Source organism: Somniosus microcephalus, chromosome 6, assembly GCF_052327205.1.
Source record: "Somniosus microcephalus isolate GS21.2 chromosome 6, FLI_Smic_1.0, whole genome shotgun sequence".
NCBI lineage: Eukaryota > Metazoa > Chordata > Chondrichthyes > Squaliformes > Somniosidae > Somniosus > Somniosus microcephalus.
In genome coordinates this window covers 243,066,887-243,091,609 of record NC_140992.1, presented here as the reverse complement: position 1 = coordinate 243,091,609, position 24,723 = coordinate 243,066,887, and the positions used below count along the sequence as shown (strand labels likewise).

General features: G+C 47.1%; 1 protein-coding gene across 1 annotated transcript in view; it reads right to left on the bottom strand.

Annotated features, from left to right (window-relative positions):
* The window catches only part of LOC147116593 (mitochondrial inner membrane m-AAA protease component AFG3L2-like), a 54,682-nt gene extending 33,703 nt beyond the window's left edge, over positions 1-20,979 (bottom strand). Inside the window, exons 1-5 of the mRNA XM_085991664.1 lie at positions 20,830-20,979; positions 8,419-8,503; positions 7,636-7,698; positions 3,895-3,998; positions 2,979-3,128 (exon numbers count right to left, since the gene is read on the bottom strand). Of these exons, the coding sequence (XP_085847790.1) occupies positions 2,979-3,128; positions 3,895-3,998; positions 7,636-7,698; positions 8,419-8,503; positions 20,830-20,943 (516 nt within the window). The 5' untranslated portion in view covers positions 20,944-20,979. The remainder of the gene's footprint in view (positions 1-2,978; positions 3,129-3,894; positions 3,999-7,635; positions 7,699-8,418; positions 8,504-20,829) is intronic.
* Between the last annotated feature and the right edge of the window lie 3,744 nt (positions 20,980-24,723).

Below are 24,723 nucleotides of genomic sequence, written 5' to 3'. Positions count from 1 at the left end.
GCACAAATAGGACTAAGTTGACCAGGCATCGAGGGCCGGATTGCCAAGGCTTGGGGGCAACATATAGCCCTCGTACCTCAGGTTAAACCCTCCTGATATATAGTGTTAGAAACTGAGTACTGCAACAACTAGTACAGTACAGACCTGTACATTTAATATTTGGACTAAACTGCTCAATTTCTCAGTCCCAATTTTCAGCCCTTTTTTTAACCTCCCTAGTGCACAGCCCAAAGACGCTGGCAGACTTGTCTAAGTTGCCAATCTTAATGTGAGCCTGGACAGCAAAGAGAGAATTTTCCGCCTGGCGGTATTGCTGGTGGTGGCAGATTTTGGGCAACTGAGGACTGAGAAATTGGGCTGCAAGTGCTTCTCTCCAGTCCACACTGGATTCATGCCCTGACCTACTTTCTATTTGGAGATACACGGCCGTATACTTCACTCTAATGCTCCCGTTAATTTTTTTTGGGTGCGCAGCCCCTTTAGAACGGTCTGCGTGGCCCGTTCAAATTTGCACGCACGCATGCGCAGTTTTTCCATTTAAAATCCACGAAGCGGCCTGCGTGGAACCTCCAGACCGCTGCACAGCCGCACGACTTAGCGGGACCATTGCTTCACTCCCACTCATTTTGAGCAGTAGGCTAATTACGCAAACATTCAGCACATCAATGGAGGCCTTTAGCAAGCCCATTGAAATGTGCAATGTTTAGACGGGTGACCCACTGAGCAGGACCCCCCCCCACCCACTACCCCGGCGATTACAGTGAGATGTTAAAGGAAAGCTGGTAAATGCCTCATTTAAAGGGAGAGAAGGAAATAAGGTTGTAATTTATTTTAATTGCAGATTTTGTATTTTTAAGCTAATGGTTACTACAGGAAAGTATTTCTTTTTCTGCTAATCTTTGATGCATTTTATTTCAATTAGAGCTTAGCGTATGAATGTAATTTTTTTCCAGTTAACATTTCACGTAATCGTCCTGTTTTTCTGAACCAGATCATAGAAGAAATGTTTATCAGAATCATTTCCAATATCACAGAGAAACTTGCTGTACAGAAACTCTTTCTAAGAGTTCTGCAGAACAAGATCATCCTTAAAGAAGATGGGATCTGTTAAGCTTCGCCCACACTATCAACATTCATTTCACCCAGGGTACACCATGGCATCTAACTGGAACATACCCCGAGTCTGTGTCCTTGCCCTTTAGCAAGTTATTTTTGCCTTAATGCTAGGGTTGCTTTGAAAGCATCTCAGTCGTAATATTTCATATTTCAAGTGGAACTTGATATATGAAGACATCCCAAGAAGATCAGGGGGTAACAGGCAAGTTTGGCTGCACCCACCATCCAAAATAAAAAGGTCCATGATTCTATTAAAAAAAGGGCATGGAGAAAGGGAGGGGAATGGGACGGTGGGGTGGATAGCTCTTTCAGAGACAACACAGGAACAACAGATGGAATGGCCTCCTTCTGTGCTGTAAAATTTGATGATTCGATGCTATCTGCAGGCCTTGGCACACCTACCTGTCAATGACCACAGTGAATTGGCTCTACAGGCTCCACGTCAGCCGCTTGCAGATCTGTTCCACCTGCTGCAAGGATACTTGCACCCAACCTGCACCATAGGGACAGCACCGTCAGTGGCAGGCAAGATCACCAGCACACTCAAATCTTTTGCTTCCACCTCCATCCAGTCTAGCACATGGATTATCAGCACTATCAGCCAATATGCTGCCCACAGAGGTGTGGAACAAGTGACTGAAGCTTGGTCAGAATAAAGTGCTATTCCACCTCCTCTATAATTGACCGGCACCAGGGGCATGACGTGGCTGCCAATGTCACTACAGGTTCTAAAGTACTGGTTGGGCCGGGGGGCAAGTGGGGCTTACCATGGCAACTCCCACAAGGTATGCCACTCTCTTGTGCATCAGTTCCCAGTTCACGCAAGGAACTGCGCACAGCATTGAACCTGACCACCAGCTCCTGCTAACCATATTGTAGTGCTGTGTTCTGGGGAGAATGCCCTGGAGTAACAAACAGGACAGCTCTCCTCAGGCCCACCTTATACAGCAGCACATCCATCTTGCCAGACATCAAACAGGGGGTTCAGGTTCTGCACTGCTCCATCACTTTGCTACAGACTCCATTTCCTGCCTCCATGTATATTTTGTCTATCACTTATTTGTCAGTCAATGTTTTGCGCAGTGAGTGGTTGAGATCTGGAATGCAATGCCTGAGAGGGTGGTGCAGGCAGACTCAATTGTGGCTTTCAAAAGGGAATTGGCCAAGTACCCGAAGGAAAAAAAATTGCAGGGCTACGGTGAAAGGGCCGGGGAGTGGGGCTAGCTGAAGTGCTCTTGCAGAGAACCGGCACGGGCTCAATGGGCCGAATGGCCTCCTTCTGTGCTGTAACCATTCTATTCTATAAAGGATTTTAATTCTTATCCATTAAAGACAGCCTTTAGAAAGTCTTTGAAAAGATTTCTTGTATCACTTCAGCTTTCATACAAGTTATACAAATTTCTATCCCCATACATGTGGCCACATCCTTTTTAAATTCCCCAATGTGAGCCAGAAGCTGACTTTCATAAAGTTAAATAGTAAAAATCTACCAACCTGGAAGGTCCCATGAAATCAGCCAGTGAGCAAACTGGCAGATGGAAAGCGCACCACAGCTCCAGGATGGAGCCATAGAGCCAGAGCCAGCAAAGTCTACGCTCAAGTGTCTGCTGTCAGTTCAATTGAGAACATCACAAGTGAGCCATATTGTGTCCTACAGGAACAATGTGAGAGGAGATCGCCCAACTTGTCAGCGAGCAGGGATTGAGCCTGAGGCCTTCTTGCCTGTGTGGGTAAGTACCATGTCACATGTTGTGTTGATCATGGGCCATGAGGGAGCCCAAGCTGTACACGTGCCACATTACGTTTCCATACTGTCATGCACTTCTTTTTGTAATGGGGAGGCAGGTTTTAAAATGACTTACCACACCTCGTGCCAGGTAATAATTTACAAAATCTTTCCAAGTGATTTCCCTGCCTGGGTCCCGGTAGTAGAAGTACATGAATCCAGAGAAAAGTCCAGCTATCCCCACAGCCAAATATCGGAATTCCTTATCATCCCATGGAAGGTCTCCCTAGAATTAATAAAAAGAACAATGTAGAAGACATCACGTAAAAAAAAAATGTTTACCTGTGTCAGCCATTCAGTCCCTCTGAAGTGAATTATTAGCTATTGAAACGAAGGACAATCACATCTCTACAAGATTTGTTGGTAAGTTAATTTTCTAGTGTAAAGTTTTTTTCAGTTGTGAAATACTAATAAAATAGTGTTAAAACTGCTAGATGGAAAATAAAGATTGAAAGATTGAAATCCTGGTTAAATATCAGATTACAGTGAGGCTTGCATGCTTATTAAACCAATGACGTTTTAATATGGCACGTGTTCTTGCTCAGACAATCGACTGTTGTGTGCAAAGCTTGTTATATTTGATTTTGTTAAAAAATAGTATATATTACTCTCTCTGAATTATTCATGCCTTCAAAACACTAGAAATTCAAATACTCAAAAAGTTAAAAGTAACATTTGAGTTACATTTGCAATGAAACTGTAAGATTGATAACTAAAGCAATTCTTTAATTTAGAAATGTTAAACAATAATAATGAATCATTCAATGTAATCTTGGCTTTCTCTGTATATAGATCTGGTTCAGTAGATTTCATCGCTATACAGTGAGTTACTGTGGTTATTTGTTTCAATTACAGATTGATGCACAGGATTTTCGGACATTTCACAAACAGATGACTTTACTAAAGATACAGTATTGTACCTTGTAAGCCACTAATTAGCTGTGCCTATTAGTCAGCAAGAGGAGGAGAACTGACTTTCCCAAAAAACAAACCTTCTGTACCCGGCTCCACCAGGTGGATTCCTCTTTCTTCCCGCTTTTCTTACCACTGCCTCCTGCGCCACCTCCAGTATTTCCTCCAGACTCCTTTGGCTTTGCTGTCGACAAAGGCATCACATTACTGATATAATGTTTAATCCTGTACTTAGAAGCATTTATCTGCGCAAAACCTCCCATCAAGACGCACCCACATGGATCTAATCCAAGAGCTGGGGAGAGCCAATAGCTGGATAAACTAATATAGTACAGGTATGGTAGCATAGGTTAAGTTTTTGGACTAATAATCCAGAGGACGTGAGTTCATGGTAGTTCAAAAAAAATCAAGAAATAAAGAGCTGGTATCAGTAATAGTGACCATAAAGCCGTAGATTGTCGTAAAAGACCCCATCTGGTTCACTAATGTACTTTAGGGAAGGAAACCTGCCGTCCTTACCTGGTCCGGCCTATATGTGACTCCAGACCCACAGCAATGTGGTTGACTCTTAACAGCCTTCTGAAATGGCCTAGCAAGCCACTCAGTTGTAAAAAAAAAAAGGCTACGAGAAACAAAGAATAAAGCCGGACGGACCACCCGGCATCGACCTCGGCACCGGCTACAGACACGACAATGGCACACCCAGCCCAGTCGATCCTGAAAAGTCCCCCTCACCAACATCTGGGGACTTGTGCCAAAATTGGGAGAGCTGTCCCACAGACTAGTGAAGCAACAGCCTGACATAGTCATACACACAAAATCATACCTTTCAGCCAATGTCCCAAACTCCTCCATCACCATCCCTGGGTATGCCCTGTCCCACCGGCAGGACAGACCCACCAGGGGTGGCGGCACAGTGGTATACAGTCGGGAAGGAGTGGCCCTGGGAGTCCTTAACATTGACTCCGGACCCATGAAGTCTCATGGCTTCAGGTCATGCATGGGCAAGGAAACCTCCTGCTTATTACCACCTACCGCCCTCCATCAGCTGATGAATCAATACTCCTCCATGTTGAACACCACTTGGAAGAAGCACTGAGAGTAGCAAGGGCACAGAATGTACTCTGGTGGGGACTTCAATGTCCATCACCAAGAGTGGCTCAGTAGCACCACTACTGACCGAGCCCTGAAGCACATAGCTGCTAGACCGGGCCTGCAACAGGTGGCGAGAGAACCAACACGAGGGTAAAACCTACTTGACCTCGTCCTCACCAATCCACCTCTCACAGATGCATCTGTCCATGACAGCATTGGTAGCAATGACCACTGCACAGTCATTGTGGAGACGAAGTCCTGTCTTCACTCTGAGGACACCCTCCATCGTGTTGTGTGGCACTACCGCCGTACTAAATCGGATAGATTCAGAACAGATCCAGCAGCTCAAAACTGGGCATCCATGAGGCGCTGTGGGCCATAGCAGCAGCAGAATTGTATTCTACCACAATTGGTAACTTCATAGCCCGGCATATCCCTCACTCTACCATTACCATCAAGCCAGGGGACCAACCCTGGTTCAATAAGGAGTGTAGAAGAATATGCCAGGAGCAGCACCAGGCGTACCTAAAAATACAGTGCCAACCTGGGGAAGCTGCAACACAGGACTACATGCATGCTAAAAAGCAGAAGCAGCATACTATAGACAGAGCTAAGTGATCCCAATCAACGGAACAGATCAAAGCTCTGCAGTCCTGCCACATCCAGTCGTAAATGGTGGTGGACCACTAAACAACTAATGGGAGGAGGAGGCTCCGTGAATATCCCCATCCTCAATGATGGTGGAGCCTAGCACGTGAGTGCAAAAGACAAAGCTGAAGTGTTTGCAACCATCTTCAGCCAGAAGTGCCGAGTGGATGATCCATATCGGCCTCCTCCTGAGGTTCCCACCATCACAGAAGCCAGTCTTCAGCCAATTCGATTCACTCCACGTTATTTCAAGAAATTGCTGAACAACATCCCGCCTATCGTGCTGAAGACTTGTGCTCCAGAACTAGCCGTGCCTCTAGCCAAGCTGTTCCAGTACAGCTACAACACTGGCATCTATCCGACAATGTGGAAAACTGCCCAGGTATGCCCTGTCCACAAAAAGCAGGACAAATCCAATCCGGCCAATTACTGTCCCATCAGTTTACTCTCAATCATAAGCAAAGCAATGGAAGGTGTCATTGACAGTGCTATCAAGCAGCACTTACTCACCAATAACCTGCTCACTGCTGCCCAGTTTGGGTTCCGCCAAGGCCACTTGGCTCCAGACCTCATTACAGCATTGGTCTAAACATGGACAAAAGAGCTGAATTCCAGAGGTGAGGTGAGAGTGACTGCCCTTGACATCAAGGCAGCATTTGACCAAGTGTGGCATCAAGGAGCCCTAGTAAAACTGAAGTCAATAGGAATTGGGGGGGAAAACTCTCCACTGGCTGCAGTCATACCTAGCACAAAGGAAGATGGTTATGATGATTGAAGGTCAATCATCACAGCCCCAGGACATCGCTGCAGGAGTTCCTCAGGGCAATGTCCTAGGCCCAGCCATCTTCAGCTGCTTCATCAATGACCTTCCCTCCATCATAAGGTCAGAAGTGGGGATGTTCGTTGGTGACTGCACAGTGTTCAGTGCCATTCGCAACTCCTCAAATAATGAAGCAGTCCATGCCTGCACGCAGCAAGACCTGGATGACATTCAGGCTTGGGCTGATAAGTGGCAGGTAACATTCATGCCACACAAGTGCCAGGCAATGGTTATCTCCAACAAGCTAGCATCTAACCACTGCCCCTTGACATTCAATGGCATTACCATCGCCGAATCCCTCACCATCGATATCCTGGGGGTCACCATTGACCAGAATCTTAACTGGACCAGCCACATAAATACTGTGGCAACAAAGCAGGTCAGAGGCTGGGTATTCTGCGGCAAGTGTCTCACCCCGATTCCCCAAAGCCTTTCCACCATCTACAAGGCACAAGTCAGGCGTGTGATGGAATACTCTCCACTTGCCTGGATGAGTGCAACTCCAACAACACTCAAGAAGCTCGACACCAAGACAAAACAGCCTGCTTGATTGGCACCCCATCCACCACTTTAAACATTCACTCCCTCCACCACCGGCGTACCGTGGCTGCAGTGTGTACCATCTACAAGATGCACTGCAACAGCTCGCCAAGGTTTCTTCGGCAGCACCTCCCAAACCCACGACCTCTACCACCTAGAAGGACAAGGGCAGCAGGCGCATGGGAACACCATCACCTCCAAGTTCCCCTCCAAGTCACACACCATCCTGACTTCGAAGTATATCGCCGTTCCTTCATCGTCGCTGGGTCAAAATCCTGGAACTCCCTCCCTAACAGCACTGTGGGAGTACCTTCACCACACGGACTGCAGCGGTTCAAGGCGGCTCACCACCACCTTCTCAAGGGCAACTAGGGATGGGCAATAAATGCTGGCCTTGCCAGCGACGCCCACATCCCAGGAATGAATAATAAAAAAAAGTGACTCGAGTCCCACCCCAACATGTCTGACTCTTAACTGCCCTAAGTGGCCTAGGAAGCCACTCAGTTACCTTCTCGGGGAAACTAAGAATGGGCAAAGAATACCAGCCTTGCCAGCGAGACCCACATCCTGAGAATGAATAATAAAAAATGTGATTAAAAATCTGGCCATTACAAATATCTGCAGTGGAACAGCACTGGTATTAGAGACACTAGTACAGGCAGGTGATCTATCCTATCAGGAAGTGCACTCCCAGAGTCAAAACCAAAGAGTGCTTTACCTTTAATGTCATTGGCTTTTGGTCCTGCCGCCTCTTTATTTTTGGGGAAATACTTCTCAAATCCTGAAACAAGAAATCATTAAATTAAAACTCACTCTCATTACCTATGATAATGTTGCTTAATGAAATCATTCTTATTAGAGATTAAAAATTACGAGCAAGTGGAAGCTAAAATAAATGTTATTGAAGATGACCATGTAGGATCCAGACCAGTGGGGTAAGGATTAGTATGATGCCCCATCTTTATGATCAGGTCCCATGTTCTATAGATCAATGTTGATGCCATTGCTGCATTTAACACTGCACATAGTCCAAAGGAGAGGGGATTGGCAAGTCCCTTCCGCTTTCTGATAGGGGTAGTATATTCTTGGCTCTAACATTTTAAGAAAATTAAGAAATGTTTGCGATGAGGAAAATCATCTTGGCGTTGAAACTGCATGGTGCAAACATCAGCCAATGATCACTTAATGTGCTCAGATGCCATTTCTATGTCTGCCATTTTAACCGGCGTCTTAACCAACAAAGGTGAATTTCATATGAATATATTTAGCATTTGCAGGTCGATCAGAATCTCTCGGTGGGGGGGGGCAGCAATCTGCCAGAACCCGATTGTTGCACTGAATTTTACAGCAGCTCCCATATACCGTACTACATTAGAATTTCAAAGTTGCTCAGTTGACTCTACAGGAAATACATACACTTAATTTAAGGAATAAAAAACATTCATTGTAAATCACTAGTTTGGCTATGGTATAAATAAAAAGAGATTCATTTACACGTTACCTTTTGGTTGTTTCGAACAGAGCAATCTAAAAGTCAACTTATTTTCTTGATATTCGAAATTTCTGCCGATGCATGGTCTGATATACTGGATTCAGAAAAAAAATAATTAATCTCTGCACAGAGATTCCTCACAAAATACAATATTTTCTAACAGGGTTATTAAATATTTCTTTTGGGCAGAAGGTTCTTGTCTGGTTAAAGCAAGATTGCAACAATTTTTAGTTTAAATGTAGTGTTTCCTTCAGCTGTGTAAAGCTTCTGTTATCTGACATTAATCATCTTTCAACATACAGGAAACTTTGGTTTATCCGGAGGTTAACTGTCCAGAATGCTCGAGCCACCAGCAAAATTCAGGAGTCGGTTCAGTCAGTTTTTTTTCTTTTCGTTGCTTTTTTTTCACTAGTCAGGCTCTGCAAGGTCTAGCTAAAGCTGTTGCTTAGCTACAGAGACGCTTGCAAGCTACGGCCGACTGTTTAGAAGCTGTTGCTAAGCAACAGGGTTTGTTGCTAGATGCGGAGCTCAAAAGCTTCCGTATGTTTTAACATTAGCGCTGGTTTGTCCGGCAGTTTTGATGGGATGGCAACAGCTCGGTCCCGTCGGTGCCGGATATCACAAAGTTTCCTGTACTGTATTTCCATTGTACTCCTTCACTAGCATCTGCGTGACAAGAAAAAAGTGTAACGGGAGCGTATTGTGCAATCTTTGTTTCTAGTATTCCTGATTTACGATGTGGAAAAGGTGATGCTCAAAGAATTTATTCAAGAACAGACAGAAAGAGATATCATTTTCAGTAAAATCAACTGCAACCCATAGCAGCTTGTATCTAACAAGCTTAGTTTTATGTTCTGATTTATAGAAAACTTCTTGTGCCAAAAGTAGATTGGGTCTTAAAAAAGAATTAGCATTTATGCAAGAGCCTATCATGACCAGAGGATGCCCAAAAGCACGCTCTAGCCAATGAAGTGTCTTTGAAGTGCAGTCACTGTTGTAATGTAGGAAACGCAGCAGCCAATTTGCGCACAGCAAGGTCCCACAATCAGCAATGAGATAATGACCAGATACTGATGTTAATTGAGGGATAAATATTGGCCAGGACACTGGCGAGAACTCCCCTGCTCTTCTTTGAATAGTGCCATGGGATATATTACGTCCACCTGAGGGAGCAGACGGAGCCTCGGTTTAACGTCTCATCCGAAAGACTGCATATCCGACAGCACTGCATTGAAGTGTCATCTAGATTATGTGCTCAAATCTCTGGAGTGGAACTTGAACCGACAATCTTCTGACTGAGATTGATTTTTTTTTAATTAAGGTGCTTGATTTGGCAGGTCTCTAAAAGGAGAAATGTGTGGGAATTATTTTAAAGTAATCACATCATTATATTTCCCAAACTACTAAGACTTAAACCAGAGGTGGGCAAAATGCAGCCCGCCAAGTCATTCTAACTGGCCCGCTGGGCGGGACAGAAATAGAAAGTGAGCCAGCGCTCGAGCTGCACATTAGTCTACCCACTTTCACTTCTCGTGGGTCAGAGACAGGCCCGAACTGCAGCTAGGGAACACACAGTAATAATTAATTCAATTTATCAATTTGCAAAAGCGATTCTCCCCGACGTGATCTTAATAGGATCCGACGCTAACGATTTCATGGGCACAAAGGTGTTTCTGGTGGAATCATTGCCCAATAGGAGCATCGCCTGTATTTCGTGCTGGGTCTTTGTTTTTGCCTCTTGATGGAGGTGTGCAACTCTGAAAGTCAGTCACACGAGAAATGAAATCCACTTTTATCCCTGTTGCTTATTTAACCACAACCAATTCTGACCATCCCTTTGTAACAAATCGAGTGCATTGCCAGGCCGAGTTAGAGCTCGGGCATCAACTCACAAGCAGAAAAAAAATGATTTTTCTTGTCAGTTGTGGTTGGAATTTATTTGACGTGTTTAAAAAGTATCAGGAGGTGAAACCCATCCCCTCTATTTTTTTCCCCTTTTGTTTAAAAAAACAAAAGGTATTTTTTCCCCTTCCAATGTTGGTCTTATACTATTTGTTCAAGTTATAAAGCAAAGTATTTGCAAATAATCCCCACGCATCAGAAAGAGCAATAATTCCTCATCAAACTTTGCTGATATGGTGACTTGGTCAAAAAGAGCGCAGATTGACATTTAATGAGGTCAAATTAAGAGCCTGTTTAGATGATAAATAAACCCATCCTCTTAAGCTAACGCTGCTCCACAGTTAAACCTGTCCCAGTTTGAACCTTTTATGTACAACCCTTCCGAAGAACAAATACATATGCTCATTTTCTCTCTTTTTCACTTTCACTCTGGCACACAAGAAGCCCAACTTCTTCATACTTAGGTTTCTGGTGGAGGTTTTTTTAAGCAGAGTGAGGAGTCCTTGATAAAGTTAGTTCATGCAAACACGGAGAAAAATTGCAGAAAGTAGAGAATTCTACAAAAAACTACCTGCTCTGAGAAAATATACACCAAAATATTACATATTTTGCAATGATAACTGGAACGTAAAAAAAAAGTGAAGAAGTAAAGTTTTAAATGGGATCGTGTACTCCAGACAAATCTAGCTTTGCCATTCAGTAACTGGTTGGTATTGCTGCTAGACCTCAAAATAGAAGTCAAGGGCTCTCTGCAAATAATTTGGGAAAGCAAAAATCTCTTCCAGCGGCAGGAGCTGGTGAGCGATCGTGCGGCCGCAAACCTTAGAGGAAACATGCTTTAAGATAAACTGCTTGTTTGCCCTGAAGCATTGAACTATCTCCCATCATGCCCTCTCCAAGCTCATCTTGTCCGAGACCCACCTCCTGCTCCTTCGATCTTATACCCATCAAACTGCTGACCAGCCAACATCCCTTCCTGGCCCCCACGTTAGCTGATATTGTTAATGGCTCCCTCTCCTCAGGTACTGTCCCTTCGAAGCTGCCATCAAGACTCCCCTCCTCAAAAAACTCCCACGACTCCTCTGTCCTTGCAAATTACCGCTGTATAAAGTCCTTGAATGTGTTGTCTCCTCTCAAATCCTTGTCCATTTTTCCCACAGCTCCATGATTAAACCCCTCCAATCAGGTTTCCGCCCTTGCCACAGCACTGAAACGGCCCTCATCAAAGTCACAAATGACATCCTGTGTGACTGTGACTGTGGTAAACAATCCCCCCCTCATCCTTCTCGACCTGTCTGCAGCCTTTGACATGGTTGACCACACCATCCTCCCACTACGTCCCTCCTCTGTTGTCCAACTGCTCCGATCTGGTTCCATTCCTATCCATCCAGTTGTAGTCAGGGAACCTCCTGTAAAGCTTGTAATCACGCTCCCACACCGTTACCGCTGGTGTCCCCAAATGAACTATCCTGAGCCCCCTCCTATTTCTCATCTACATGTTGCCCCTTGGTGACATCATCCGAAAACATAATGTCAGGTTCCACATGTACGCTGACAACACCCAGCTCTACTTCTCCCCCTCCACTGCCTCCGAGTTGTCACGCAGCTTGTCCAAGATTCAGTACTGGATGAGCAAAAATTGCTTCAATTAAATATTGGGAAAAAAGAAAGGCTTGCATTTATATAGCGCCTTTCACGACCACCAAACATCCCAAAGTGCTTTACAGCCAATGAAGTACTTTTTGAAGTGTAGTCACTGTTGCAATGTAGGAAACGCGGCAGCCAATTTGCGCACAGCAAGCTCCCACAAACAGCAATGTGATAATGACCAGATAATCTGTTTTTGGTATGTTGATTCACCAAAGCCATTGTATTCAGTCCCTGCCACAAACTCCATCTGTTTCCTTGGCCGGTGTCTGAGGCTGGACCAGACTATTCATAACCTTGGTGTTGTATTTGACCCTGAACTGAGCATTCGACCCCATATCCACTCTATCACCAAGACCACCTACTTCCACCTCCGTAACATCGCCTGACTCTGCCCTTGCCTCAGCTCATCTGCTGCTGAAACACTCATCCATGCCTTTGTTAACTCTAGGCTTGACTATTCCAACACACTCCTGGCCGGCCTTGCATCTTGTTCTGGATTCCCTCCCTAAACCTCTCCCCGAATTTAAAATGCTCCTTAAAACCTATGTCTTTGGCCAAGCTTTTGGTCATCTGTCCGAATATCTCCTATATCGAGTATGTGGCTCGGTGCCAAATGTCGTTAGGTAACGCTCCTGTGAAGCGCCTTGGGACGTTTTAATTACATTAAAGGCGCTATATAAATGTGGTTGTCGATGTGACGGGACTGGAAGTAACTGGAACTTGTAAAGTACATCATCTGTGCCCACCCACTGGTGCAGCAGTGCACACAGTACTTGTTCACACGGAGCACACAGGACAGGGACACACAGCACAGGTTCACACAGGGGGCACACAGCACAGGTTCACACAGGGGGCACACAGCACAGGTTCACACAGGGGGCACACAGCACAGGTTCACACAGGGGGCACACAGCACAGGTTCACACAGGCGGCACACAGCACAGGTTCACACAGGCGGCACACAGCACAGGTTCACACAGGGGGCACACAGCACAGGTTCACACAGGGGGCACACAGCACAGGTTCACACAGGGGGCACACAGCACAGGTTCACACAGGGGGCACACAGCACAGGTTCACACAGGGGGCACACAGCACAGGTTCACACATGGGCACACATGACAGGTTCACACAGGGGCATACAGGACAGGTTCACACATGACAGGTTCACACAAGGGCACACAGCACAGGTTCACACAGGGGGCACACAGCACAGGTTTACACAGGGGCCACACAGCACAGGTTCACACAGGGGGCACACAGCACAGGTTTACACAGGGGCCACACAGCACAGGTTCACACAGGGGGCACGCAGCACAGGTTCACACAGGGGGCACACAGCACAGGTTCACACTGGGGGCACACAGCACAGGTTCACACAGAGGGCACACAGCACAGGTTCACACAGGGGGCACACAGCACAGGTTCACACAGGGGGCACACAGCACAGGTTCACACAGGGGGCACACAGCACAGGTTCACACAGGGGGCAGACAGCACAGGTTCACACAGGGGCAAACAGCACAGGTTCACACAGGGGGCACACAGCACAGGTTCACACAGGGGCAAACAGCACAGGTTCACACAGGGGGCACACAGCACAGGTTCACACAGGCGGCACACAGCACAGGTTCACACAGGGGGCACACAGCACAGGTTGACACAGGCGGCACACAGCACAGGTTGACACAGGGGGCACACAGCACAGGTTGACACAGGGGGCACACAGCACAGGTTGACACAGGGGGCACACAACACAGGTTGACACAGGGGGCAGACAGCACAGGTTCACACAGGGGGCACACAGCACAGGTTCACACAGGCGGCACACAGCACAGGTTCACACAGGGGGCACACAGCACAGGTTCACACAGGGGGCACACAGCACAGGTTCACACAGGCGGCACACAGCACAGGTTCACACAGGGGGCACACAGCACAGGTTGACACAGGGGGCACACAGCACAGGTTGACACAGGGGGCACACAGCACAGGTTCACACAGGCGGCACACAGCACAGGTTCACACAGGGGGCACACAGCACAGGTTGACACAGGGGGCAGACAGCACAGGTTCACACAGGGGGCACACAGCACAGGTTCACACAGGCGGCACACAGCACAGGTTCACACAGGGGGCACACAGCACAGGTTCACACAGGGGGCACACAGCACAGGTTCACACAGGCGGCACACAGCACAGGTTCACACAGGGGGCACACAGCACAGGTTGACACAGGGGGCAGACAGCACAGGTTCACACAGGGGGCACACAGCACAGGTTCACACAGGCGGCACACAACACAGGTTCACACAGGGGGCACACAGCACAGGTTCACACAGGCGGCACACAGCACAGGTTCACACAGGGGGCACACAGCACAGGTTCACACAGGGGGCACACAGCACAGGTTCACACAGGGGGCACACAGCACAGGGGGCACACAGCACAGGTTCACACAGCACAGGTTCACACAGGGGGCACACAGCACAGGTTCACACAGGGGGCACACAGCACAGGTTCACACAGTGGGCACACAGCACAGGTTCACACAGGGGGCACACAACACAGGTTCACACAGTGGGCACACAGCACAGGTTCACACAGGGGGCACACAGCACAGGTTCACACAGGGGGCACACAGCACAGGTTCACACAGCACAGGTTCACACAGTGGGCACACAGCACAGGTTCACACAGGCGGCACACAGCACAGGTTCACACAGCACAGGTTCACACAGGGGGCACACAGCACAGGTTCACACAGGGGGCACACAGCACAGGTTCACACAGGGGGCACACAGCACAGGTTCACACAGGGGGCACACAGCACAGGTTCACACAGGGGGCACACAGCACAGGTTCACACAGTGGGCACACAGCACAGGTTCACACAGGCGGCACACAGCACAGGTTCACACAGGCGGCACACAGCACAGGTTCACACAGCACAGGTTCACACAGGGGGCACACAGCACAGGTTCACACAGGGGGCACACAGCACAGGTTCACACAGGGGGCACACAGCACAGGTTCACACAGCACAGGTTCACACTGGGGGCACACAGCACAGGTTCACACAGAGGGCACACAGCACAGGTTCACACAGGGGGCACACAGCACAGGTTCACACAGGGGGCACACAGCACAGGTTCACACAGGGGGCACACAGCACAGGTTCACACAGGGGGCACACAGCACAGGTTCACACAGGTGGCACACAGCACAGGTTCACACAGGGGCAAACAGCACAGGTTGACACAGGGGGCACACAGCACAGGTTCACACAGGGGGCACACAGCACAGGTTCACACAGGGGGCACACAGCACAGGTTCACACAGGTGGCACACAGCACAGGTTCACACAGGGGCAAACAGCACAGGTTCACACAGGGGGCAAACAGCACAGGTTCACACAGGGGGCACACAGCACAGGTTCACACAGGGGGCACACAGCACAGGTTCACACAGGGGGCACACAGCACAGGTTCACACAGGCGGCACACAGCACAGGTTCACACAGGGGGCACACAGCACAGGTTCACACAGGCGGCACACAACACAGGTTCACACAGGGGGCACACAGCACAGGTTCACACAGGGGGCACACAGCACAGGTTCACACAGGGGGCACACAGCACAGGTTCACACAGGGGGCACACAGCACAGGTTCACACAGGGGGCACACAGCACAGGTTCACACAGGGGGCACACAGCACAGGTTCACACAGGCGGCACACAGCACAGGTTCACACAGGGGGCACACAGCACAGGTGCACACAGCACAGGTTCACACAGGGGGCACACAGCACAGGTTCACACAGGGGGCACACAGCACAGGTTGACACAGGGGGCACACAGCACAGGTTGACACAGGGGGCACACAGCACAGGTTGACACAGGGGGCACACAGCACAGGTTGACACAGGGGGCACACAGCACAGGTTGACACAGGGGGCACACAGCACAGGTTGACACAGGGGGCACATAGCACAGGTTGACACGGGGGCACACAGCACAGGTTGACAGAGGGGGCACACAGCACAGGTTGACACAGGGGGCACACAGCACAGGTTGACACAGGGGGCACACAGCACAGGTTGACACAGGGGGCACACAGCACAGGTTGACACAGGGGGCACACAGCACAGGTTGACACAGGGGGCACACAGCACAGGTTCACACAGGGGGCACACAGCACAGGTTCACACAGGGGGCACACAGCACAGCTCAGTGCGTCGGCGGGAATCTCGAGCGGCAGCAGCGGGGCTATAAAAGGCCCCAGAGACCAGGTAAGGCCTCAGTGCGTCGGCGGGAATCTCGAGCGGCAGCAGCGGGGCTATAAAAGTCCCAGAGACCAGGTAAGGGCGTACCAATCTCCAGTCTGGGAACTCGGAGGGAAGGAGAGAGGTAAAAAGTAATCCAAGTGTGACGTCACCAGAAAGCGGGTAAGTGATTGGTTGGTAAGTATTTCTCCCTTTTTAAGCTTAAATCTCTTTGGTTTATAGTTTCTAAGGTGTGATATTCACCATCTAGAATCGGGGCAGAGGGTATTTAAGAATGATATTAATAAATTTAATTAATTACATAGAATGGGAGATCAGGTGATGTGTTGCTGCTGCAATATGTGGGAGCTGGTGAACACCATTGATGCTCACGGTGATCACATTTGCAGTAAGTGTTGGCTGCTCGAGGAACTCCGGCTCCGTGTTGAAGAGCTGGAGTCCGAGCTTCAAACACTGAGACACATCAGGGAGGGGGAGAGTTACCTGGACTCTGTGTATCACGAGGTATTCACACCAATTAGATTAATTAATTCAGATGTAGTCCGTGGCCAGGGTCAGGATGGTGTGACTAGAAGTGAGGCAGGTACGGGGATCCAGGAGGTAGTGTTAGAGGAGCCGCAGCCCTTGCACTTGTCCAACAGGTTCGAGGCTCTTACTCCCTGTGAGGATGGGAACAGGGACTGCGGGGAGGATGAGCAACCTGACCACAGCACCGTGGAGCAGGGGGCCATTCAAGTGGGGGGAGTTAAAAGAAATGTTGTAGTGGTAGGGGATAGTATCGTTAGGGGGATAGATAGAGTTCTTTGCAGCCGAGAGCGAGAGTCCCGAAGGCTGTGTTGCCTGCCCGGTGCCAGGGTTAAGGACATCTCCTCTGGACTGGAGAGAAACTTGGAGTGGGAGGGGGAGGATCCAGTTGTCGTGGTCCATGTTGGTACCAACGACATAGATAGGACAAGGAAGGAGGTTCTGCTGAGGGAGTTTGAGCAGCTAGGGGCCAAATTAAAAAGCAGAACCACAAGGGTAATAATCTCTGGATTATTACCTGAGCCACGAGCGAATTTGGCTAGGACAAATAAAATTAGAGAGTTAAATGCGTGGCTCAAAGACTGGTGTGGGAGAAATGGGTTCTGCTTCCTGGGACACTGGCACCAGTACTGGGGCAGGAGGGAGCTGTTCCGTTGGGACGGGCTTCACTTGGCCAGTGCTGGGACTAGAGTCCTGGCGGATCATATAACTAGGGCTGTAGAGAGGGCTTTAAACTAACTAGTGGGGGGGGAGGTTCCTAGAGAGCAAATAATAAAAATGACAACAGAGAAGGTCATAGACTTAGGTAGCAGTGGGGAAATTAAAAACCAGAGCGTGTCAGGAAGGGGAAGAAGGTATGGAGTAAAAGGTAAAGTAATAAAAAGGGCAAAAGCAGGAACTAAGTGTCACAAAACATATTTGAAAGTTCTCTATCTGAATGCACGTAGCATTCGTAACAAAATAGACGAGTTAATGGCACAAATAACTACATATGGGTATGATCTTGTGGCCATTACAGAAACATGGCTGCAGGGTGACAATACCTGGGAATTAAACATACCAGGTTATTTAACGATCAGGAAGGACAGGCAGGAAGGAAGGGGAGGTGGGGTGGCTATGTTAATAAAGGAAGGAATCACTGTAATACAGAGAAATGATATTGGGTCAAAAGATCAGGATAATGAAACAGTTTGGGTGGAGGTAAGGAATAATAAGGGGAAAAAAACACTAGTGGGCATAGTCTATAGGCCTCCGAACAGTGGCAACTCTGTTGGACGGAGTATCAATCAGGAAATAGTTGAGGCTTGTAATAAGGGAACATCTATAATTATGGGGGATTTTAACTATCATATTAATTGGACAAATCAAATCGGGCAGGGCTGCCTTGAGGATGAGTTCATTGAATGTATTAGGGATGGGTTTCTTGAGCAGTATGTAACTGAACCGACCAGGGGGCAAGCAACCTTAGATCTGGTCCTGTGTAACGAGACAGGATTAATTAAAAATGTCCTAGTAAAGGATCCCCTTGGAATGAGTGACCATAACATGGTTGAATTCCATATTCAATTAGAGGGTGAGAAGGTTGGATCTCAAACAAGCGTGCTAAGCTTGAATAAAGGAGACTATGAAGGTATGAGAGCGGAATTGAGTAGAGTGGATTGGGAAAATAGATTAAAGGGTAAGATGATACATGATCAGTGGTGTACATTTAAGGAGTTATTTTACAACTTCCAAAAAATATATATTCCACTGAGAAGAAAAGGGTGTAAAAGAAGACAGCCATCCGTGGCTAAGTAAAGAAATTAAGGATAGTATTCGACTAAAAACAAGGGCATATAAGGTAGCCAAATCTAGTGGGAGGATAGAGGATTGGGAAAACTTTAAAAGACAGCAAAAAATAACAAAAAGATTGATTAAGAAAGGGAAGATAGATTATGAAAGTAAATTAGCAAAAAATATAAAAACAGATAGTAAGAGTTTTTATAGTTATATAAAAAGAAAAAGGGTGGCTAAAGTAAATGTTGGTCCCTTAGCGGATGAGACCGGGAAATTAATGGTGGGAAATATGGAGATGGCAAAAACACTGAATGAAAATTTTACATCAGTCTTTACAGTAGAAGACACTAAGAATATCCCAACACTGGACAAACAGGGGGCTAAAGGGGGGAGGAGGAGCTAAACACAATCAAAATCACTAAGGAAGTGGTACTCGGTAAAATAATGGGACTCAAGGCGGATAAATCACCTGGGCCTGATGGCTTACATCCTAGGGTCTTGAGGGAAGTGGCGGTAGGGATTGTGGATGCATTGGTAATAATTTTCCAAAACTCCCTGGACTCGGCAAAGGTCCCGGCAGACTGGAAAACTGCTAATGTAACACCCTTATTTAAAAAGGGCAGTAGACAGAAGGCTGGAAACTATAGACCGGTTAGCCTAACATCTGTGGTAGGTAAAATTTTGGAGTCCATTATTAAGGAGACAGTAACAGGACATTTGGATAATCATAATTTAATAGGACAAAGTCAGCATGGTTTTATGAAGGGGAAGTCATGTTTGACAAATTTGCTGGAGTTCTTTGAGGAAGTAACGTATAGGGTGGATAAAGGGGAACCAGTGGACGTAGTGTATTTAGACTTCCAAAAGGCATTTGACAAGGTGCCACACAAAAGATTATTGCTTAAGATAAAAAATCACAGGATTGGGGGTAATATTCTGGCATGGATAGAGGATTGGCTATCTAACAGAAGGCAGAGAGTTGGGATAAATGGTTCATTCTCAGACTGGCAATCAGTAACTAGTGGTGTTCCGCAGGGGTCAGTGCTGGGTCCCCAACTCTTTACAATCTATATCAACGATTTGGAGGAGGGGACCGAGTGTAACATATCAAAGTTTGCAGATGATACTAAGATGGGAGGGAAAGTAGTGAGTGAGGAGGACATAAAAAACCTGCAAGGGGACATCGACAGGCTAAGTAAGTGGGCAGAGATTTGGCAGATGGAATACAATACTGGAAAGTGTGAGGTTATGCACTTTGGCAGGAAAAATCGTAGAGCAAGTTATTATCTTAATGGCAAGAAACTGGAAAGTACTGAAGTACAAAGGGATCTGGGGGTCCTGGTGCACGAAACTCAAAAGGTTAGTATGCAGGTGCAGCAAGTGATTAAGAAGGCCAATGGAATGTTGGCTTTCATTGCTAGGGGGATAGAATATAAAAATAGGGAGGTATTGCTTCAGTTGTACAAGGTATTGGTGAGACCGCACCTGGAATACTGCGTACAGTTTTGGTGTCCATACTTAAGAAAAGACATACTTGCTCTCGAGTCAGTACAAAGAAGGTTCACTCGGTTAATCCCGGGGATGAGGGGATGGACATATGAGGAGAGGTTGAGTAGATTGGGACTCTACTCATTGGAGTTCAGAAGAATGAGAGGCGATCTTATTGAAACATATAAGATTGTGAAGGGGTTGGATCGGGTGGATGCGGGGAAGATGTTCCCGATGATGGGTGAAACTAGAACTAGGGGGCATAGTCTTAGAATAAGGGGCTGCTCTTTCAAAACTGAGATGAGGAGGAACTACTTCACTCAGAGGGTGGTAGGTCCATGGAATATGCTGCCCCAAAAAGCTACATCATTACATAAATTTAAAACAGAAATAGACAGTTTCCTAGAAGTAAAGGGAATTAAGGGTTACGGGGAGCGGGCAGGAATTTGGACATGAGTCTAGGTTCGGATCGGTCATGGCCCTGTGGGTAGCAGAGCGGGCCCAGGGGCCGTGTAGCATGATCCTGCTCCTATTTCATGTGTCTAATTCTGTTAGATTCAGGAGATGGTTCTGTGATAGTGGATTGGCAGTTAGGATCAGATCAGCCATGATCTTATTGAATGGCGGAGCAGGCTCGAGGGGCCGATTGGCCTACTCCTGCTCCTATTTCTTATGTTCTTATGTTCACACGGGGCACACAGCACAGGTTCACACGGTGACACTTTCCGACCATCCCGCTTGTTTACTCGGAGCAGCCGCGCTACCGGGCCACACACCCGGGTCCGCATCTCACCCGCCAGCAGCCGCGCTGTGCCGGCCATGGTCCACCCCACAGCCCCCGGGCCCAGGCCCAGGCCCGAGTGAAGAGGCGCGGGCGGGCGGACAGCAGCCTCAGAGCGAGCGCCATGGCCTGGGCTCCGGCGCTTAAGGTCGGGGTGCCCACCGCCCGCCACCACTGACGGCAGCCGTGCAACCTTACTCCGCCCTACACTTTAGATTTTAAATAACATCGATTTATTCAAGCGTAAAGTAGCAAAATTCCCCGTCCTTATATTTCCTTCTGTAAAGTTTATATTTTAAACAGTTTGAGAAGCGCAATGGCAGCAGCTTGCTAGGGGTCCTCACATTAGGCCCCCAGTCCTTTAATTAATTCGCTCCGGGTGGAGGCATCCTGCCTAACATTGTGTTCCGGAAGTAAGTGTGTCATTGCAATCAGAGCCCATTACTGTGACTGCCAGGTCTGCTGTGCAACTTATAGACTACCGTTGTGTTCTGAGAGTCGAGACTTTCGCGCTATATTTCTGATTTTCTTTTAAAAAAATGATCAACCACTTTGTAAATATTGGTCCGGACACTTGGAGAACTGCTCAGCTCTTCTTCGATTCGTGCCCACCTGAACAGGCAGACAGGGTCTCAGTTTAACAATTTACCTGAAAGGTCGATCCTCAGACAATGTAATACCGCCTCAATACCTCACTGAAGCATCAGTCTAGATTACGTGCCCAAGTACTGCCATAGGGCTTGAACGTTCAACCTTCTGGCCAATGCGCCAAAATAAGTCAATCAAAAATAACCCGCATTTTTATTGTACATTAGAATTTCTCCTTATGTCCCAAAGTGCTTCACATGCACTGAATTAATTTTTGAAGTGCAGTCGCTGTTATGCAGGAAAATATTAGGATATACCTGAGAATTCAAGAATACAAAGGACGTTGAAGATATTGCCACAGACACGGTGGCATAGTGGTTAGCACTGTTGCCTCACAGCACCAGGGACCTGGGTTTGAATCTGGCCTCGGGCGACTGTCTGTGTGGAGTTTGCACATTCTCCCCGTGTTTGCGTGGGTTTCCTCCGGGTGCTCCGGTTTCCTCCCACAGTCCAAAGATGTGTGGGTTAGGCTGATTGGCTATGATAAATTGACCCTTAGTGTTGGGATTAAATATGTGGGGTTACGGGGATAGGGTGGGATATGTGTTGGTGTAGGGGTTATGGGGATCGGGTGGGATATGTGTCGGTGCAGGCTCGATGGGCCGAAATGGCCTCTATCTGCACTGTGGGGTTTCTGTGATTACTGTGCTGGGGAAATATTTGCAGTTAGCAAGACAATCTCCCCAGTTTATTTTTATATCATATGAAATAAATTTATGTTTAGGTAGCTGTAACATAGTGAACTGATGCATCAATACAGAGAGCACAGAGTACAGAGACTAATCTACTGGAATTTTTTGAGGATGTAACTGGTAGAATAGATAAGGGAGAACACCAGTGGATGTGGTGCATTTGGACTTTCAGAAGGCTTTCGATAAGGTCCCGCATAAGAGATTAGCGTGTAAAGTTAAAGCACATGGGATTGGGGGTAAGTTACTGACTTGGATAGAGAACTGGTTGGCAGACAGGAAGCAAAGAGTTGAAATAAACGGGTCTTTTTCTGAGTGGCAGGCAGTGACTAGTGGGGTACCGCAGGAATCGGTGATAGGACCCCAGCTATTCACAATATATATTAATGATCTAGACGAGGGAACTAGATGTAATATCTCCAAGTTTGCAGACGACACAAAGCTGAGTGGGCGTGTGTGCTGTGAGGAGGATGCCGAGAAACTACAGGATGATTTGGACAGGTTGGGTGATTGGGCAGATGCAGTATAATGTGGATAAATGCGAGGTTATCCACTTTGGTGGCAAAAACTGGAAGACAGATTATTATCTGAACTGCAATAGATTGGGAGAAGGGGAAGTGCAACGAGACCTGGGTGTCCTTGTGCATCAGTTGCTGAAGGTAAGCATGCAGGTGCAGCAGGCAGTTAAGAAGGCAAATTGTATGTTGGCCTTCATAGTGAGAGGATTCGAGTACAGGAGCAAGGATGTCTTGCTGCAGTTGTACAGGGCCTTGGTGAGACCACATCTTGAGTATTGTGTGCAGTTTTGTTCGCCTTATCTGAGGAAGGATGTTCTTGCCATGGAGGGAGTGTAGTGAAGATTCACCAGACTGATACCAGGGATGGCAGGAATAACGTATGAGGAGAGATTGGGTCAATTAGGCTTATATTCGCTGGAGTTTAGAAGAATGAGAGGGGATCTCATTGAAACTTATAAAATTCTAACAGGACTAGACAGACTAGATGCAGGAAGGATGTTCCCAATGGTGGGGAGTCCAGAACCAGGGGTCACAGTCTAAAGATAAGGGGTAAGCCTTTTAGGACAGAGATGAGGAGGAATTTCTTCACCCAGAGAGTGGTGAACCTGTGGAATTCTCTACCACAAAAGGCAGTTGAGGCCAATTCATTAAATATATTCAAGAAGGAGTTAGATATATTTCTTAAGGCTAAAGGGATCAAGGGATATGGGGAGAAAGCAGGGACAGGGTACTGAATTTGGATGATCAGCCATGATCTCATTAAATGGCGGAGCAGGCTCGAGGGGCCGACTGGCCTACTCCTGCTCCTATCTTCTATGTTTCTATGTAGGGATTATGGGCAGGTATTCTAATTGGCAGGATGTGACTCGTGGTGTACCACAGGGATCTGTGTTGGGGCCTCAACTATTCACAGTATTTATTAATGACTTAGATAATGGGATAGAAAGCCACATATCCAAATTTGCCAATGACACAAAGATAGGTGGCACTGTAGGCAGTGATGAAAGCATAAAATTACAAAGCGATTGATAGATTAAGAGAATGGGCAAAACTGTAGCACATGGGTTTCAATGTAGGCAAATGTGAGGACATCCACTTTGGACCTAAAAAGGATAGAGCAGGGTACTTTCTAAATGGTGAAAAGCTAAAAACAGCAGAGGTCCAAAGAGACTTGGGAGTCCAGGGACATAGATCGTTAAAATGTCATGAACAGATATAGAAAATAATCAAAAAGGCTAATGGAATGCTGGCCTTTATATCTAGAGGACTAGAATACAAGGGGGTAGAAGTTATGCTGCAGCTATACAAAGTCCTAGTTAGACCACACCTGGAGCACTGAGCAGTTCTGGGCACCACACCTTAGGAAGGATATACTGACCTTGGAGGGAGTGCAGTGTAGGTTTACCAGATCAGCCAAGATCTCACTGAATGGCAGAACAGGCTCAAGGGGCTAAATGGCCGACTCCTGTTCCTATTCCTATGTATGCCAAAAAGAAAAAGTTAAGGATTCAATTGTATGATACTCCATAGCGTGCCTGATTTTGCAGGATGAGGAAATATTGGTTTTCTCCTTCCCCTCTCTGAGGAATTCAAATCAGCACTTGCAGCTATCACTATCTCCTAACATCTCAGTAATGTAGCTTTCAAAAAAGGTCTGGAACCGGAAAGCCAGTCTACCCTTTTCGTCCTTCAGATGAGATGTTAAACCGAGGCCCCATCTGCTCTCAGGTGGACCTAAAAAAGATCCCATGGCACTATTTCGAATAAGAGCAGGGGAGTTATGCCCGCTGTCCCAGCCAATATTTATCCCTCAATCAACATAACAAAAAAAAACCAGATTATCTGGTCATTATCACATTGCTGTTTGTGAGAGCTTGCTGTGCGCAAATTGGCTGCCGTGTTTCCCACATTACAACAGTGACTACACTTCAAAAATACTTAATTGGCTGTAAAGCGCTTTGAGACGTACGGTGGTCGTGAAAGGTGCTATGTAAATGCAAGTCTTTTCTTAGTTATGACATATTTGTCAGGTTACTAGTAGGTTAGAAATA